At 34.7% G+C, this 14,968-nt stretch overlaps 1 protein-coding gene across 3 annotated transcripts in view; it reads right to left on the bottom strand.

Annotated features, from left to right (window-relative positions):
* LOC149529482 (peptide chain release factor PrfB1, chloroplastic-like) overlaps positions 1 to 14,968 on the bottom strand; it is a 169,629-nt gene that overhangs the window by 135,641 nt on the left and 19,020 nt on the right. For 2 of the 3 annotated variants that reach the window (XM_089809965.1, XM_089809967.1), the window contains exon 3: positions 3,947 to 4,147. The exons of the other annotated variant lie outside the window; for it this stretch is intronic. In XM_089809965.1, the coding sequence (XP_089666091.1) occupies positions 3,947 to 4,147 (201 nt within the window). The remainder of the gene's footprint in view (positions 1 to 3,946; positions 4,148 to 14,968) is intronic. 3 annotated transcript variants of the gene reach the window in all.

Raw genomic sequence — 14,968 nt, 5'->3', positions numbered from 1 at the left:
AGGCCTCTTCCTGAGTTTTACCTTTAACCACCACTATAGGTGACTAGTTCAAAAGATAAACTATAGTGTTCACTGCTTCTATGCAAAAATTCTTCGGAACATGCTGTGTTCGAACATGGATCAAGTCATCTTGGTGATTGTTATATTCCAACGTTCAACTACACTGTTCTGTTGTGGTCTATGGGGTGTGGTTAACTGGCGTTTGATGCCATGAGTATCCAAGAAGCTAGAGAAATCATTAGAACAAAATTCCCCCCATTGTCTGATCTAAGAGTAATAATGGATTTCCCAAACTCTTTTTCCACTAAAGGTTTAAACTTCTAAAATATAGGAAATGCATCGGATTTCTTTGAGAATACACCCACATTTTTCTACTAAAATCATCAACAAACAACAAAAAATACCTAGACCCAAGAACGCAAGGAGTGGCCATAGGGCCGCAAATATCGGCATGAACAAGCTGAAGTACCTGAGAAGTGCGCCATGAATCACCACTTGTAAAAAGATGTGTGATGTTGCTTCCCAACCTAGCATGCATCACAAACTCCAAGTTGTTGAGTCTAAATCTCTGGCAATCCAAGGACAAGCTCATCCCGAGCAAGTTGAGAGAGATAATGCACATCTAAGTGCTGATATCGCTAATGCCAAAGTGTGCAAATAGAAGACCGCCAAGCAGCCATAGCTAAGTCCCAAGAATCACCAGAATCAATAAGTCGGAAAAGACCATGATCCTCAAGACCTGCAACAGTACATTGAGTCACCCGATCAATGATGGTACACTGATGTGAACTGAAGGTGACATCCAAGTGTGGAGAATGTAGCAGTAACTAACTGACTAAGAGTAGATTTAGTTCCATCCCTGGAACATAGTACACATCGAAGAAAATGAGATTCCTCCAAGTAGACTAAATTTGAATATTGCCTTTGCCGACAACGGTGTACTCTTCTCCACCACCAAAAATAACAAAATCTAAGTAAGCTTGGTAATCAATAAACCACTCTCTATGGTGAGTAAAATGATGAGAGGCACCTGAATCAATGTACCAAGCAGACGATTTCACATGATCTATAGGTTTTTTAGCCATGAAGATGTAAAAGGTAGATTATGTCTGCTCAATGTGCTCTGCACTGTTCACTTTGGGTTGTGAACTAATTGCTTAGATTGAGCAGCTAAGTGTTTCCAACATTCAACCTTCATGTGAGCAAACTTGTGGTACTAGTTGCATTGAATGTCCTTCTTTCGGGAGAGTTCTGAAGTTGGAGCAGAGGACTACTGTTAAGACTTGCCTTTATCCTTCTGAAAGGATTTAGCAGTAAAGGCTTGCTTTGTGGAGGTGGAGTTGGAATTGCTACAGAACTATTGTTTCCACCGATCTTTTTGAAGCATAAGTGTACAAAGATCAGTGAACTTTAGATCAACACCAGAAGACATGATGTTGAGTCTTAATAAAATGCTTTAGGACTTGGGTAAACTAAAACTCCGAAGAGTGATAACCACAATGTCCTCTTCCTCCATCTTGCGACCAATGGCAAGGAACTGATCACAGATTTCCTGAATCCTATTTAGGTGTGCATGGAGCAAGGTTCACTCATCCATGATAATAGAAAACAGAGTGTTCTTCAAAAAGAAAGCTCTTCTTTTGTCAAAAGTCTCATGAAGACCTTTGAGATGTGCCCATGTCTCGGCAATTGTCTTGCCAGATGGAATTTGAGAGGGCTGATCATCAATCTCGATTAATTTGAGAAGCATCACTGCCTCTCGATTATTCAGATCCCATGTATCCTGATTAGTAACTAGAGCAGTCGGATGCTTCGTAACACCCATAACAATTTGATCAATATTCCGATATTCAAAAATTGCTATGATCTGGTGCTTCCAAGTGCCATAATTTCGACCATTGAATTTGGAGTTGTGCTCGAGCAGAATGTTTGTCAGATATACCATGGCACATTTTTCATTGTTAATGAAAATGTGAAAATTTATGAAGGCGAGTTCTTCGAGGCAAAAAAATGGAAGACCCTGAAAATTTGAAGGATGACCCAGAAGAGAGCTAAAAAAACCTAGAAAGAATATGTTGTCAATTTCTAAATCCGTTGGTTTAAAAATTGAGGCACAAAAGTCAAGGCACCCAAAAAAATGGACCACAACCCAATTGACCTCTCAAAAAATCCACCAAGAATCTAAAATCAGAAAAAAAATATCGATATCAAAAAACTTAGGGTTTCAAAAAAAAACCTAGTCCCACCGATGGCTATGGAGGTCGGATTTGCAAAGAAAATGGCCAATTGTTAATAAAAAAAGCCCAAATATGGGCGATTTTGATACAAAGATGGGCGAGTAGGTTGGATCAGACAAAAAACTAAACCAAGAAATGGTGGGAATGGCGTGTTTGCAAGAGAAAAATGCCTCAATTTTGTGCTTAGAGTGTTGTGAGTTGTAGGTAAAATACTAGAAACGACGCCAAAAAACATGACAGACTACTCTGCAAGAACACGAGCTCTGTCATCACAAAGAGACATGACCAATAAGCGCTAGTAGCCCGCGTGCATGGAGGAACCAGGTGTGATTTTTTTCAACTTTCCCAACCGCAATTTGCAGATTGACTAAAAAACCCTACACAAACCAGGGTTTGTTTGAAGCAAAAAATAGGAAAAATAATTTCGAAAATAGAATCTGATAATTTTGACAAAGAATTATGACTTTCGAAAAAATTTCAAATATTGACTCTGATACCATATTACAGAGTAACTGGAAAATATTTGTTTATTATTAACAGAGACCGAGAGGTCTCGATATACAAAAGAATAAAGCGATGTTTCCTTAGGAAACAATCGTAAAGAATAGAAACATTATATTCTAGTTAAAAGAAAGCTAAAAAAGCTAACAGATAACTACAGCTAACTAAATATTAGAAACATTCCAATATTTACAATAGATTACAAATAGATTACCTTTAACTAATAATAGACATTTATCTATTATTGTAATAACATTTTCATTGGCAAAAAGACACAATAGAGTGCATAGGAGACATGTTGTAGAGATCTCAGGGACTGAAACAAGTTGATTTCAGGCTTATTGTGGGCCAAAGAAGCCTAGGATTGAATTTCACTTTCACAATAGTAGAAAGTGGAAAGGGTGAGAATATGAGTATTCTAATATGTTGCGTTAACTTTCTCAATTTGCCTTGTTTAATATTAGTTTTCATTAGAATTTGCAGTTCATCCTTTATTTTAAAAATCTGTTTGACAATGACCAGTGTCTGGCATAGTTGTCACTACTTTACAAATCATAGATAACAAAATAAAGAGCTAATTTTGATAACAATGGAAATATTGTACGCTAGCCTAGGACACTCCCTCCCAGCGGATGATTTCATCTTCAAACACCTAGAGTCCTATAGCTAATAGATCAGTTTCATAGAATGAATCTTGTGACTACCAGCACATATGCCTCCTTAAACTAAGAAATACTGGGGAAATAAAATTAAGATACCATGTAAAAAATTTCCATTGATTGGAAGACAACAAGAACATCTGAAACCAACTAAGGATAAGACAGTTTAATCTAGATATACCATTCAAAATGTTGACCTATGGAAATATTAAAACTTTTATGTCTACATGATTTGCCTGTGATTGCCTATTTTCTAAAACTTATACAACACCGACTTTTTTGGTGCAGGAGGATCTCCAAGCAATGGAACCATAGGCCATTAACAAAAACTCTTATTTACAGTGCCATTTACTTCCACTTCCAGGCCATCAGACCAGATCTAAAATTTTGCATTGAACAAGATTTTCAAAATTTTCTCGGATGCTAATTCTCAATTCTAAAATAATAGCTACTTTGTTTTAGATTCAAAATAACTTCAAATGTTTGTTTACAATGGTTTAATCCAAAAAATTATTGCATTTTGAGGAAATCGTCCTGTCAACAGCATACCTGAGCATTATTGCCTATATCTCCAGCAGTAATGGTCAGGCAAGCACCTTCCTTATCATACGGGCCTGAAAGCTTCTTAGAGAGCTCATAACGAACCAGAGATATATTTAAGTCTCCAACAATCTTAAAGGCCTCATCAAGGAACCATGAATCTACTGGTTCTGTCTCTGCTAGTTGTATTAACAGTTTAGCATCCTTGGCCTGCAGAAAAAACTAGGTCACTACAAAGGCTAAAAATTGGAATTTTCTTGTGATTTCTAAAGAATGTGTTCAGGTAAATTAGGAGTGCATCACATGCCATATGAGATCTAAGATAAAGATCATAACACAACAGTCTCAAAGAAACCTATTGATCTACATTCCCAACCATTCCAAACTTGTCCCCAACCACAAAAACAGTGGATTTCAGCCAGTTCACAATGTTTTTGCATTTCAGAAGCATACAAGCACAACATAAACTCATATGCAGCCAAAGTATTTTCAACTTGCACATCTAAGTTATGCATGGTGCTAGAATTAAATGCATATGGGCCTTCTAATTTTGCATAGATATGTTGACATCATGGTAGATTAGCAGGGATATCAAGCACTATCATCAACAGTTGTCATCTGCAAGAAATGAGATATGCCCAACACGAATTCCTTTAATTCCTGTTTGCAGGAGGAATTCTCCAAATCTGAAATATCTATGTGGAAATCAGCAAAAATAGATCTGGTGATGTAAGTAGCCAGCTTTGAGCTGAGGTAGCAATGAACTCATCATGTTTTTCAATCATTTTCTCATGACAAACTATTAAAATAATATAGTATTCTTTTGTTCATAGTGGCTAATTAAAATTTTAGGATAGACTTTAGGAGTATTCATTTATTCTTTTAGTTAAGTTCTTATCATCTGCTTTCTTTGTTATCAATATTATCCGTTTCTGATATATCATTGTAACTAGTATTTAAAGAGAATTTTGCTCCTTCGTAATTATTGAATATCTTGGTAATCATTCTGTGTTTTCACTTTTTGTAATATGGTATCAGAGCACAGCGACATCTCAGGATTGATGAGCATTATGAATTTTACACTGTGGCAGTGATAAATTGCATGCATGTAACACAAAATTTATCAAAAGGACATTGAATTTTGATGGGGGGTTTTGAGAGATTTTTAAACAGAACTCATGATCTTTTATCCTGTTCAAAAATTGTGATATTATTCTGTGAAAAAATATGATTTTATTATGTGGTAAATCATGGCTACTTTTTGACAAAAAATGTGCTCCGTGTTCGTCTCAACATTCCGATCTTTTACTGAAATCACAGCATGATTTTACCATGTCATCTAGGTTTTTTCATGTGAGAATGTGATCAACTCACATCAACCACATCGTCTCCCATTTTTTTTCAATTTGGGTTGTTGTTGAAATGCAACATGTATTTACCGGATTTTATGACAATTTTTTTTTTAAATGATGGGTTTATAAAACTGTTCAGCGATGGCTAAGGTTCGGCAATGAGTTTTTGTTGCCAAATTTTCAGAATTTTATTTGCAAGTTTTTGGTGATTTTCTAAGTCATGGGTGTTGTATGCTGCCTACGATTTTGAAAAAAATGGCTAAAATTTTGTAAGATGTTCTTTCATGGAAGCTATTGTATCTTTTATTTTCCATGATTTACAATTGCAGAAGGGATAGTTTCATTACCCTACATGATGTTGAAAGCAAAACAGACCTTCACTGGCAAGATTTCTAACACTTGAAAGCAGAAAATGCTCATGATATTTGACTATAGGTGACTCGATAAGATCATCCACAGGACTGACATTGGCCAACAGTTGCAGGTAAATACAAGGACAAATATGATCAGCATAATCATGAAGCCATCATGCTAATCAAAATATCAGTTACAGATGAAATGCTTCTAGAGGTTCCATCAGACAAAAACTTTGCAGAAATTTGGACGCACCTACAGGTTTGCATACAATGTTAGCTAAAGGCAAAGCATTCTTCTAAAAAATATGTTGTTCCCAATAATGATTATCAAGATGTATTTGCAAGAGCATCTAATGAAGATCACAAACATTTGCAATCAATTGCAAGCTATAGTTTGCATGATGGAAAAAGATATGGTCGTTATTGAGCTAAAAGCTTGGCACGCCCATTTGAACATTTCATTGAGAAACTCAATATCTACTAATGTCAACCTGAAGTTCAATGAACTAACAATCTTTTGCAACACACAAATAGAAGAAGCAATTTAGTAGCAACGATGATACATCAAGTGCAGAACACACCCTTGCAACTAAAGACAAGGGCAATAGCATGTGGCCTAAAAAGAAAGGTAAGGAATTTTGATGATACATCAAAGATTGTAAAAAATATCATGTCACTATTGTATAACCTGGTCATATAAAGAAGCACTACAGGAAGATTTACTAATCAGAAATTCAACAAAGGAGAGCCTGCACAAAAGGCTCATTTCATATAACATTTTGAGCAAGGGTCAGTCTTCTATACTTTCATGGCCAAACGACCCCAAATCATAGAAAGTCGTCTCTGTTTTGCATTGATCCTCAAAAGCATCTCAATATTTTACTCACAGGAAGGATTGGTTCAGAGTACAAGTGTAATGTCCGACCTCCTAGATTGACTATCATTTGATTCCTTGATGAAGTAACCTGCATTAATTATTCATGAATTTCATACAAAAATAGATATATAAACATAAATGAAAGAAACTATAACCTAATTCCCTATTAATTCCCACTAAATACTTAGGGAAAATTCAAAATCAGATTCCTAGCTCTCTGTTGAGGACCTCCGGGGCCTCTGGTTGCCTTATGCCTAATCTAGAACAGTCCTCAGCTGTTCACCATATCAATTTGCTTCTTCTCCTCTAAAACCTCCAAGAGAACCAACATTGGTATATCCATCACTGTAAGTCTTGGGAAGAGGTTCCATCTCTTCCCGATCCTTATGGATGCCCACCAAGGGATACCCTTCTTTCACATATGCATATGTATCTTTCCACTACTAGTATATATAATAGTTAAAAATTTGGTTCGGGAAAAACTCGTTGAAATATTTAGCAATAAAAAGACATTTTTATTAAACATTTGAAAATATACAATTTCTTAATGTATTCTTAAAAACTCATACATACACACCAAACTTTTAGAACATATAAGGATTTGAGATATCCACCATATATTAATCAAAGTTTTGAGTTTAACAGTAATTCATAGCAACTAAAACTTAGTAGATTAACATAATAACAGAATAATATACCAAAAAACAAGTACAATATCTGAAAATAAATAAGTTCAATACATATAAAAGTCAAACTCCATGAAACTACAATTTCTGAATACATGTTAAGTTCACGATAAGAATCTACCAAAAAAAAAAAAAAATTATAGTTAGAATGCATATTGATATAGTAACTTATAAGTAACAATTTAGTACAGTTATAAACCTATAAAAATTAACAAATTGAATCTAATAAATCTATATTTATTCATATATTCATGTGTATAGCATATAAATTTATAAATAATAATTATTTATTTTATTATAAACTAAACTTTATTTATTATTTTTTATAGTTACCATGTTACCAATATATTTACTGGTAACTCGATAACTATAAAAAACATAAAAATTCAAAATTATAATTATAAATATTGGTAGTGGATAATTATAAAATTAATAATTATTAATTTGATAGTAGTTATAAATTGATCAATGATAACTACTAATAATTATAAAATAGACAAAATAGACAATTATAAATAATAAATATAACCAGCATTATACAGTTTGCATTTTAATTGAAATATAAATTGTGATATGTAAAAATAAAATAAACATAAAAATACTGATAATATGTAATGTAAAGATAACATTGGATAACATTTTAATTTTTGCCACTAAACTAATACTAGTAAAGAGTTGACGCTTAACAAGGAAATGGAGAGTCAACGCCTGGAAATAGAGAGTCGATGCACTCCACGAATCCACACTGTTGATGCCAACACAGAAAATGCAACATCGATGGGGCGGTTGCAAAAATGGTACTTAACACTGACACCTCCAATACTGTCTCCATCGCTTGAGCCTTTGTCACAGAAATGGTTGTCCAGTCTCTGCTATTGCTATCGCAACTAAAGACTATTATGAAAAAATGAAATGTCACATTTGAAAACAACAAAGTTATAAACCTAAAAGCAATAAGCTTTTTCGACGTTTTTGACCGATATTTTTGGCTTTTAGCGCGATATTTGCCAGAAAGATCGCTGCGGTTTTTTGAAAATTTCAGTGCTGATATCTTGTGCGATATAATCACTGGCATGTTTCTTCCACGAAATACCACAAGACTGACGATATTTCGCCAATTTTTTAAACTATGGTATATATAGCCTCTAAGAGATTATCAAAATCTGTCACTGGATTACAATTTGGAATCCTGACATTTACTAAAAATGCCCTTCACCGAGATCTTGGATCATGTTCATACGAAATAAACATAAATAAAAATGAAAATACCTTCACTTAGTTGCCAAACTAATCCTGATCAGCTATCTCTTTTTTTGTGATTCTCCTCTTAAGGAAAGAGGCATCAAATTAGATAACTTCTCTAAAGGGGATGGATCCACTAAGGGAAGTCCCTCTCCCCTGACTTGAAGCTATATTTGATTACTGATGAATGTATACAGTTGCTGCATATAATAGTATCTCTATAATATGTATTATGTATATTTCCTTGGTTTGATCTGTAGTATGTCTTGATGCAACTTCTTTAATGAATTTGCTGCCAAGTTCTTATCTGAAACAACTAAAGTATATAATAATTGTTTGCTGAGTTTATTGTTTGATTTTATGACTGAATAAATGTTCTTCTCTTGTTTGATATTGCTTGATGCATTGACTATCTTATATGGAATGTTGGCTGGATAGTTTCTTGTCCTCCAATTGAATAATCCTTTTCGTTTGATCAAAGCATCATACGTGTACCCGCATGGTGTCTATTCAATAGTTGGTGGATCCTTCAAATGGTCAAGATCCTTGAACCTTATTTGGTTAATTAATCGCATCTTATTGAACCATCAATTTAGCATATTACATTACCATTTGATATATTATATTGAGTTATATATTATATTTTATATTTGGTGCATTCTATATTATATATCATATCTATTACAATATATTATAGATTATTTTATACTATTATAAATGATAATGTTTCATGTATTATCATTTATATTATATTATATTTATTCATTAAATAGATACCTGAATGCAAAGTAACAAGAATCGGAATCGGGTCAGAATTGGCAAGGCCGAACCGAATCGCAAATCGGCCATGAATCAGAATCGAATTGGCCACGAATCGGCAAATTTATAAAACCCTTGAAATTTAGTAACTTATTTCATAAACCCTTTATTGCTGATTCAATTCACCAATTCACAAATAATCATTCGGCTTGAATTGAATCGCTGAATCGCGTGAATGGCCGCGATTTTCATTACTATGCCTAAATGTATGGATTTATGGTTAAGGAAATGCATACATGATGATGATAATATTAATCATGAAACCATTTGTAATTGTTTTACATGATTAGAATCAGATCCATTTGTTATATTGATAATTACATTAATACATGATTTTACTACCTATATCCTAGGGTCATCACAATCCACCCATCCCAAGTTTGCTTTTCCTTGGGCATTTTAATGCCTTCCTCTTTCTTCCATGTGGTGACTTCTTTTGGCAGCCCTTTCCACTTGATTAGGAACTCCATATGGTTCTATTTCTTAACTTTTTTGCTCGAGCTGGCTTCAAAATAAATTGTCCCTCATCATCAAGGGACGGGAATTCTTCACATGGCACTACTCGTTGTCCAAGGACCTTTTGAGTCTAGAAACATGGAATACATTGTGAATCATGCCATTCCCGAGTATTTCTAGCTTGTAAGCTACTTCACCAATCTTCCTCAATACCTCATATAGCTCGTAGAATTAGGGCTTAAGTTTTTCGGCTCCGTTTTTCTTAATTGAAGATCGTTTATATCGTTACAATCATAAAAATACTAAATCTCCAACTTCAATGTCCTTTCTATGTGGCTTTGATCAGCATAAATGTTATGTTGGTTCTAAGCACGATGTAGGTTCTCTTTTAGGGTTTTTATAATATCTATGCTTTGTTGTTGGAAGTCTTCTGCAACTAGTACTTTGCTTTCCTCTAGAATGAAGTAGCCTCATACCCATATAGAGATTTGAAAGTGGCCATCCCAATTGACATGTGATTGGTAGCATTGTAGCAATACTCTCCTCGGGCAATCATTATATACATGCAGTCAACTGGCTAGTAGCATAGCTTTTCAAATACCCTATTACCACTTAGTGACTATTTCTATTTGTCCATCAATCTAATGGTGGCCGCTTGTGTTAGAGGTTAGATATGTCCCTATTAGTTGAAAGAGTTCCTATCAAGATTGACTAAGGAACTTACTATCTCTAAAACTAACAAAATTCTTAGGTAATCTATGGTGATGAAAGAGCTCTGTGAAGGATAACTCTATTATCTAGAGCGCCTTATGTTCTATGGAAATTGAAAAGTACTTTGTGTGTCCATCTACTATCACATTAGTATTGTATTTCCCATAAACCTTGGGTAATCTTGTTATTAAGTCCATTGAGATGCTTTTCCGTTTCTGGTTGGGTATAGATAGAAATTGTAGTACCCCTGCTTGGTGAGTCCGCTTTGCTTTATTTTGTTGGCATATCATGCAACCTTTTACATATTTAGACATCTTTCTTCAATCCTATCCATGAATACTTTTCTCTAATCTTTTTGTATGTTTTGTAGTATCCTTGATGGCCAGATAGAGGATTGTCATGATACTCCATGATATTTCTCTTCAATTTTTAGTGTGGGGTTAAGAATACTTTTCCCTTGTATAGAATGACATCATCCCATACTTTGAATTCTTCATTTCCTATTCTTCCTTCTAAGATCTCCTTTTCTTGGGGGGATTTGATGTATTTAGAAATGATATCCTTTTTCTAATCTTATTAAATGTTGGTGATGGTATTGAAGTGGGGGCATCTGGATAGAGCATTTGTAGCTTGACTATTGACCCCTTTGAAATACTCTATATCAAAATCATAGGCTCAACTATTACCTTCTCATTTTTGTTATCATTCATTAAGGTCTTTTTGGTTCATGAAGAGCCACAAACTATTGTGATCAATCTTGATAATGAATCTCCCACAAACTAGGTACTTCCTGAATTTGGCCAAGACATGCATTATGGCCAACATTTCTTTATCATATATGGAATAGTGTTTCTATATTTCTATGAGCTTGCATCTATTAGATGCTATTGGATCTTTCTTTTGCATGAGAACCACCCCATTTCCTTCTCCTAAGGTGTCACATTATAACTCAGATGGCATTGTAAAATCTAGAGTTGCCAGGACAAGGCATGAACTTATGGTTTCCTTAAGTTGTTCAAAGGTTTTGTTATGCCTTTTCATTCCATGTAAAAATGCCTTTCTTTGCCAAATTTGTGGAGGCACCAATCTTCGAGAATCCTCTTACAAAATGTCTATAATAGCTACATAAACCCACAAATCCTTCGTGTTGAGTTAGGGTTTTGTGTTTTGGCCATTCTTTGATGGTTTTGATCTACTTCTCATCTACACTCCTATGTTGATCTTGTGCCCCAAGTAGAGCATCTCCTCTAACCAAAACTCACATTTTGAGATTTTGGCATATAAGGATTTTGTTTCCATAATATTTAAGACTCAATTTCTCCTATATTTTTCTATAGATAAGTATATTGACAAAGAATATAAGTAGGAATTTCCTTAGTTGTTGCTGGAAAATATGATTCATATATGGTTGGAAGGTTGTCAGGGCATTGGCGAGGCTAAATGGTAGAATTAGAAATTCAAAATGAAAAAGTGGCATCTCAGAGTTCGTTTTGGTACATCTTCCTTCTTCATTCTAATTTGATGGTACCCCAATCCCAAGTCTATCGTAGAAAAGTAATGAGCTCCAAGAAGTTCATCCACTAGTCATCTATCCTTCGAATGGGATATCTATTATTAATGGTTTTCCTGTTTAGGGTTCTATAGTCTATACACATCCTTATAGTCCCATCTTTCTTCTTCACCTATTTCTAATAAATTTTTGATGATTTTCCCAATTACCTCCTTGAACTTATGAGGATGTCTATAATGGGTAATAATTACACATTTCATCCCTTCCTTTAGTTCTATAGAATGCTTAAAGCTTATTTTTGGGGGTAGACCCAGGGAATTTCTTCAAACCTTTGTGTTTCCTTAAGATAGGGTGAATATCTATGTAGATTCCTTGCTCATGAGTAGATAAACTATCTAAAACTACACATTGGGCAATCCATTCTCCTTGGCCACACCTAAGGATTTGTTTCAATCTCTTACAAGATACTACCTTTGGAGATCCATCAAGCAATACTCTTAATGTTACTTCTTGTCCTTTATGTTTGAAACATGTTTCCAGATTTGGACTATCCATAGTGAAACATCCCAAAGGATTCATCCAAGCCATTCCAAAGATTACATCATATTGTAAGTTTACAACATAGAAGTTTCTCTTATGACTTATGCACATTGATCAATATATCCATTTGCTAATGCCATTGTGAAACCCTTGAAATATTGGGTCTTCAATCTCTTTTTTATTACTAAATTCTTAATGATGAAGTTGATGATTTGAAATGGCCTATACACATTTTCTTGAGTAACAACTGCTAAGGACACATGCTCACTTTCATCAAACTTTGCTCTCTTGGCAGGTATTTCTTCATCATAAGTTTTTTCTGATTTTATGTACTTGTCCTTTTTTGCATTGATGGCCATGTTCTTACGGTTCTCTACATTTGAAACAAAACCATATTTTTGTTGATCCTCTCCTTTGGCATTTATATCTTGTACTCCGTGGATCTTTGTGTAGATAACACTACCTTTCTCGGTTGTCCTCTCTTGGCCCTTTATACTTGAGGTTTTTGATGAAGGATACTTTGGTCTTTCTTTTGAAGCATTGGTTTCAACCTTTATTGCTTTTTGTATTGTTTCTCCCAGTGTTTGAGCTTCTAGGGGTTTACAATATTTTTTATAAAGTCCTTGAGCCCTTCAATAAATAAATAGGCGAAACTCCTTTCAGATAGATCACGAACCATCACGGATAACTTTAATTCATTGGCGAAGTCGTTTATGGTTACAATTTGCTTAAAATATGTTAGCACTTTGAAGTACCACTGAAGATATTTTTGGTTGAACCTACCAATGGGTTTTCAGGTGAATGCATTAGAGGTGGTGATACTTCAATGACCTTGAGCGATGATGTCTTGATGCAACCAATCATGGGATATCCCTTATAGCTGAAGGAAGGCAAATTTAATAGCATTTCTCTTGCTCATAGGGATGAGGGATAAATAGGTGTCAAGCTTTTGGACCCATGATTGTGTAGTGATTTTGCTAGAGCCATCAAAACATGGCAGATTCATATTTTTTAAATCATTGATTTGAGATCTTTATCTAAGTGGTTCTTTCTAATTGAATTGGCTTGGATCTTGACTTCATAATGCTCCCTAAGGGTATACCACTATGAATTGTTTGATCTAGCTTACATATATTTAAGAAAATTCCTCTACGTTGTTTGTGACAAGCTCTTCTTCTTCCATGATGGGTTTTTCTCTAGGTAAAAATGGAGGAATAGTTTGCCTAAGGATGACACTTTTGGTGGTATGTTCATTCTTAGAATGACTGGAATAAGTGTCCCTCCCTCAATTTGGAATGGTTCTCTCATGACAATTATTAGTTTTCATTTTTTGAACAGCCCAGAGGATTCAATGACTGGAATAAGTGTCCCTCCCTCAATTTGGAATGGTTCTCTCATGACAATTATTAGTTTTCATTTTTTGAACAGCCCAGAGGATTAACTGATTACTTCATTCAAACCTCTCACTAGTTTGCTCCATAAAGTTTCTAAGTTCATTTGCCAATTATTCAGCCAGAGTCGCTGAACCTTTCCTATGTTGATGTGTTTACATGAACTATATTTCATAGGAGAGCAAGATTATGCTTTGATACCATGATAATGTCCAAACCTCCTAATTGAGTAATATTTGATTCCTTGATGAATGAACATACATTAAGTGTTAGTAGATTTCATACAAAACTAGATATATAAATATAAATGAAATAAGCTATATCCTAATCCCCCATTAATTTCCACCAAATCCTTAGGGAGAATTCAAAATCAGGTTTCTAACTCTCTAGTGAGGACCTCCAAGGGCTCTAGTTGCCTTGTGGCCAATCTAAAACAGTCCTCAGCTATTCACCATCTCATCTTGCTTCTTCTCCTCTTAAGGTCTACAGGATAACCAAAATTGGTATATCCATCATTATAGGTCTTGGGAAGAGACTTCATCGCTTCCCAAGCCTTATGGATACCCACCAAGTTGTATCCCTCTTTCACATATGCATATGCATCTTCCCACTACCTATTTATATGGTCTCTAAATGAATATTAAAATCTCTTTGTGGATTCCAATGTGGAATTATGAAATTCACTAAGAATGGCCCTCCACCAGGCAGAGCATGGACCGTGTTTATAATGAATAAACATAAATACAAATCATAAAATTGTCACTTAGTTGTCAAACTATGTATGATCTGCCATCACTGTGTTTGTAATTGTCCTCTTATGGGAAGAGGTACCAAATTAGATAGCTTCTCTGTGGATTCCAATGTGGAATTATGAAATTCACTAAGAATGGCCCTCCACCAGGCAGAGCATGGATGGTGTTTATAATTAATAAACATAAATACAAATCATAAAACCGTCACTTAGTTGTCAAACTATGCCTGATCTGCTATCACTGTGTTTGTAATTGTCCTCTTATGGGAAGAGGTACCAAATTAGATAGCTTCTCTAAAGTGGATGGATCCACTAAGGGCAGTCCCTCTCCCCAGATCTC

This window comes from Cupressus sempervirens, chromosome 11, assembly GCF_028749045.1.
Source record: "Cupressus sempervirens isolate cs-2001-9-10 chromosome 11, ASM2874904v1, whole genome shotgun sequence".
Taxonomy (NCBI): Eukaryota; Viridiplantae; Streptophyta; class Pinopsida; order Cupressales; family Cupressaceae; genus Cupressus; species Cupressus sempervirens.
The sequence above is the reverse complement of the archived record's forward strand: the minus strand, read 5'-3'. Positions and strand labels throughout refer to the sequence as shown.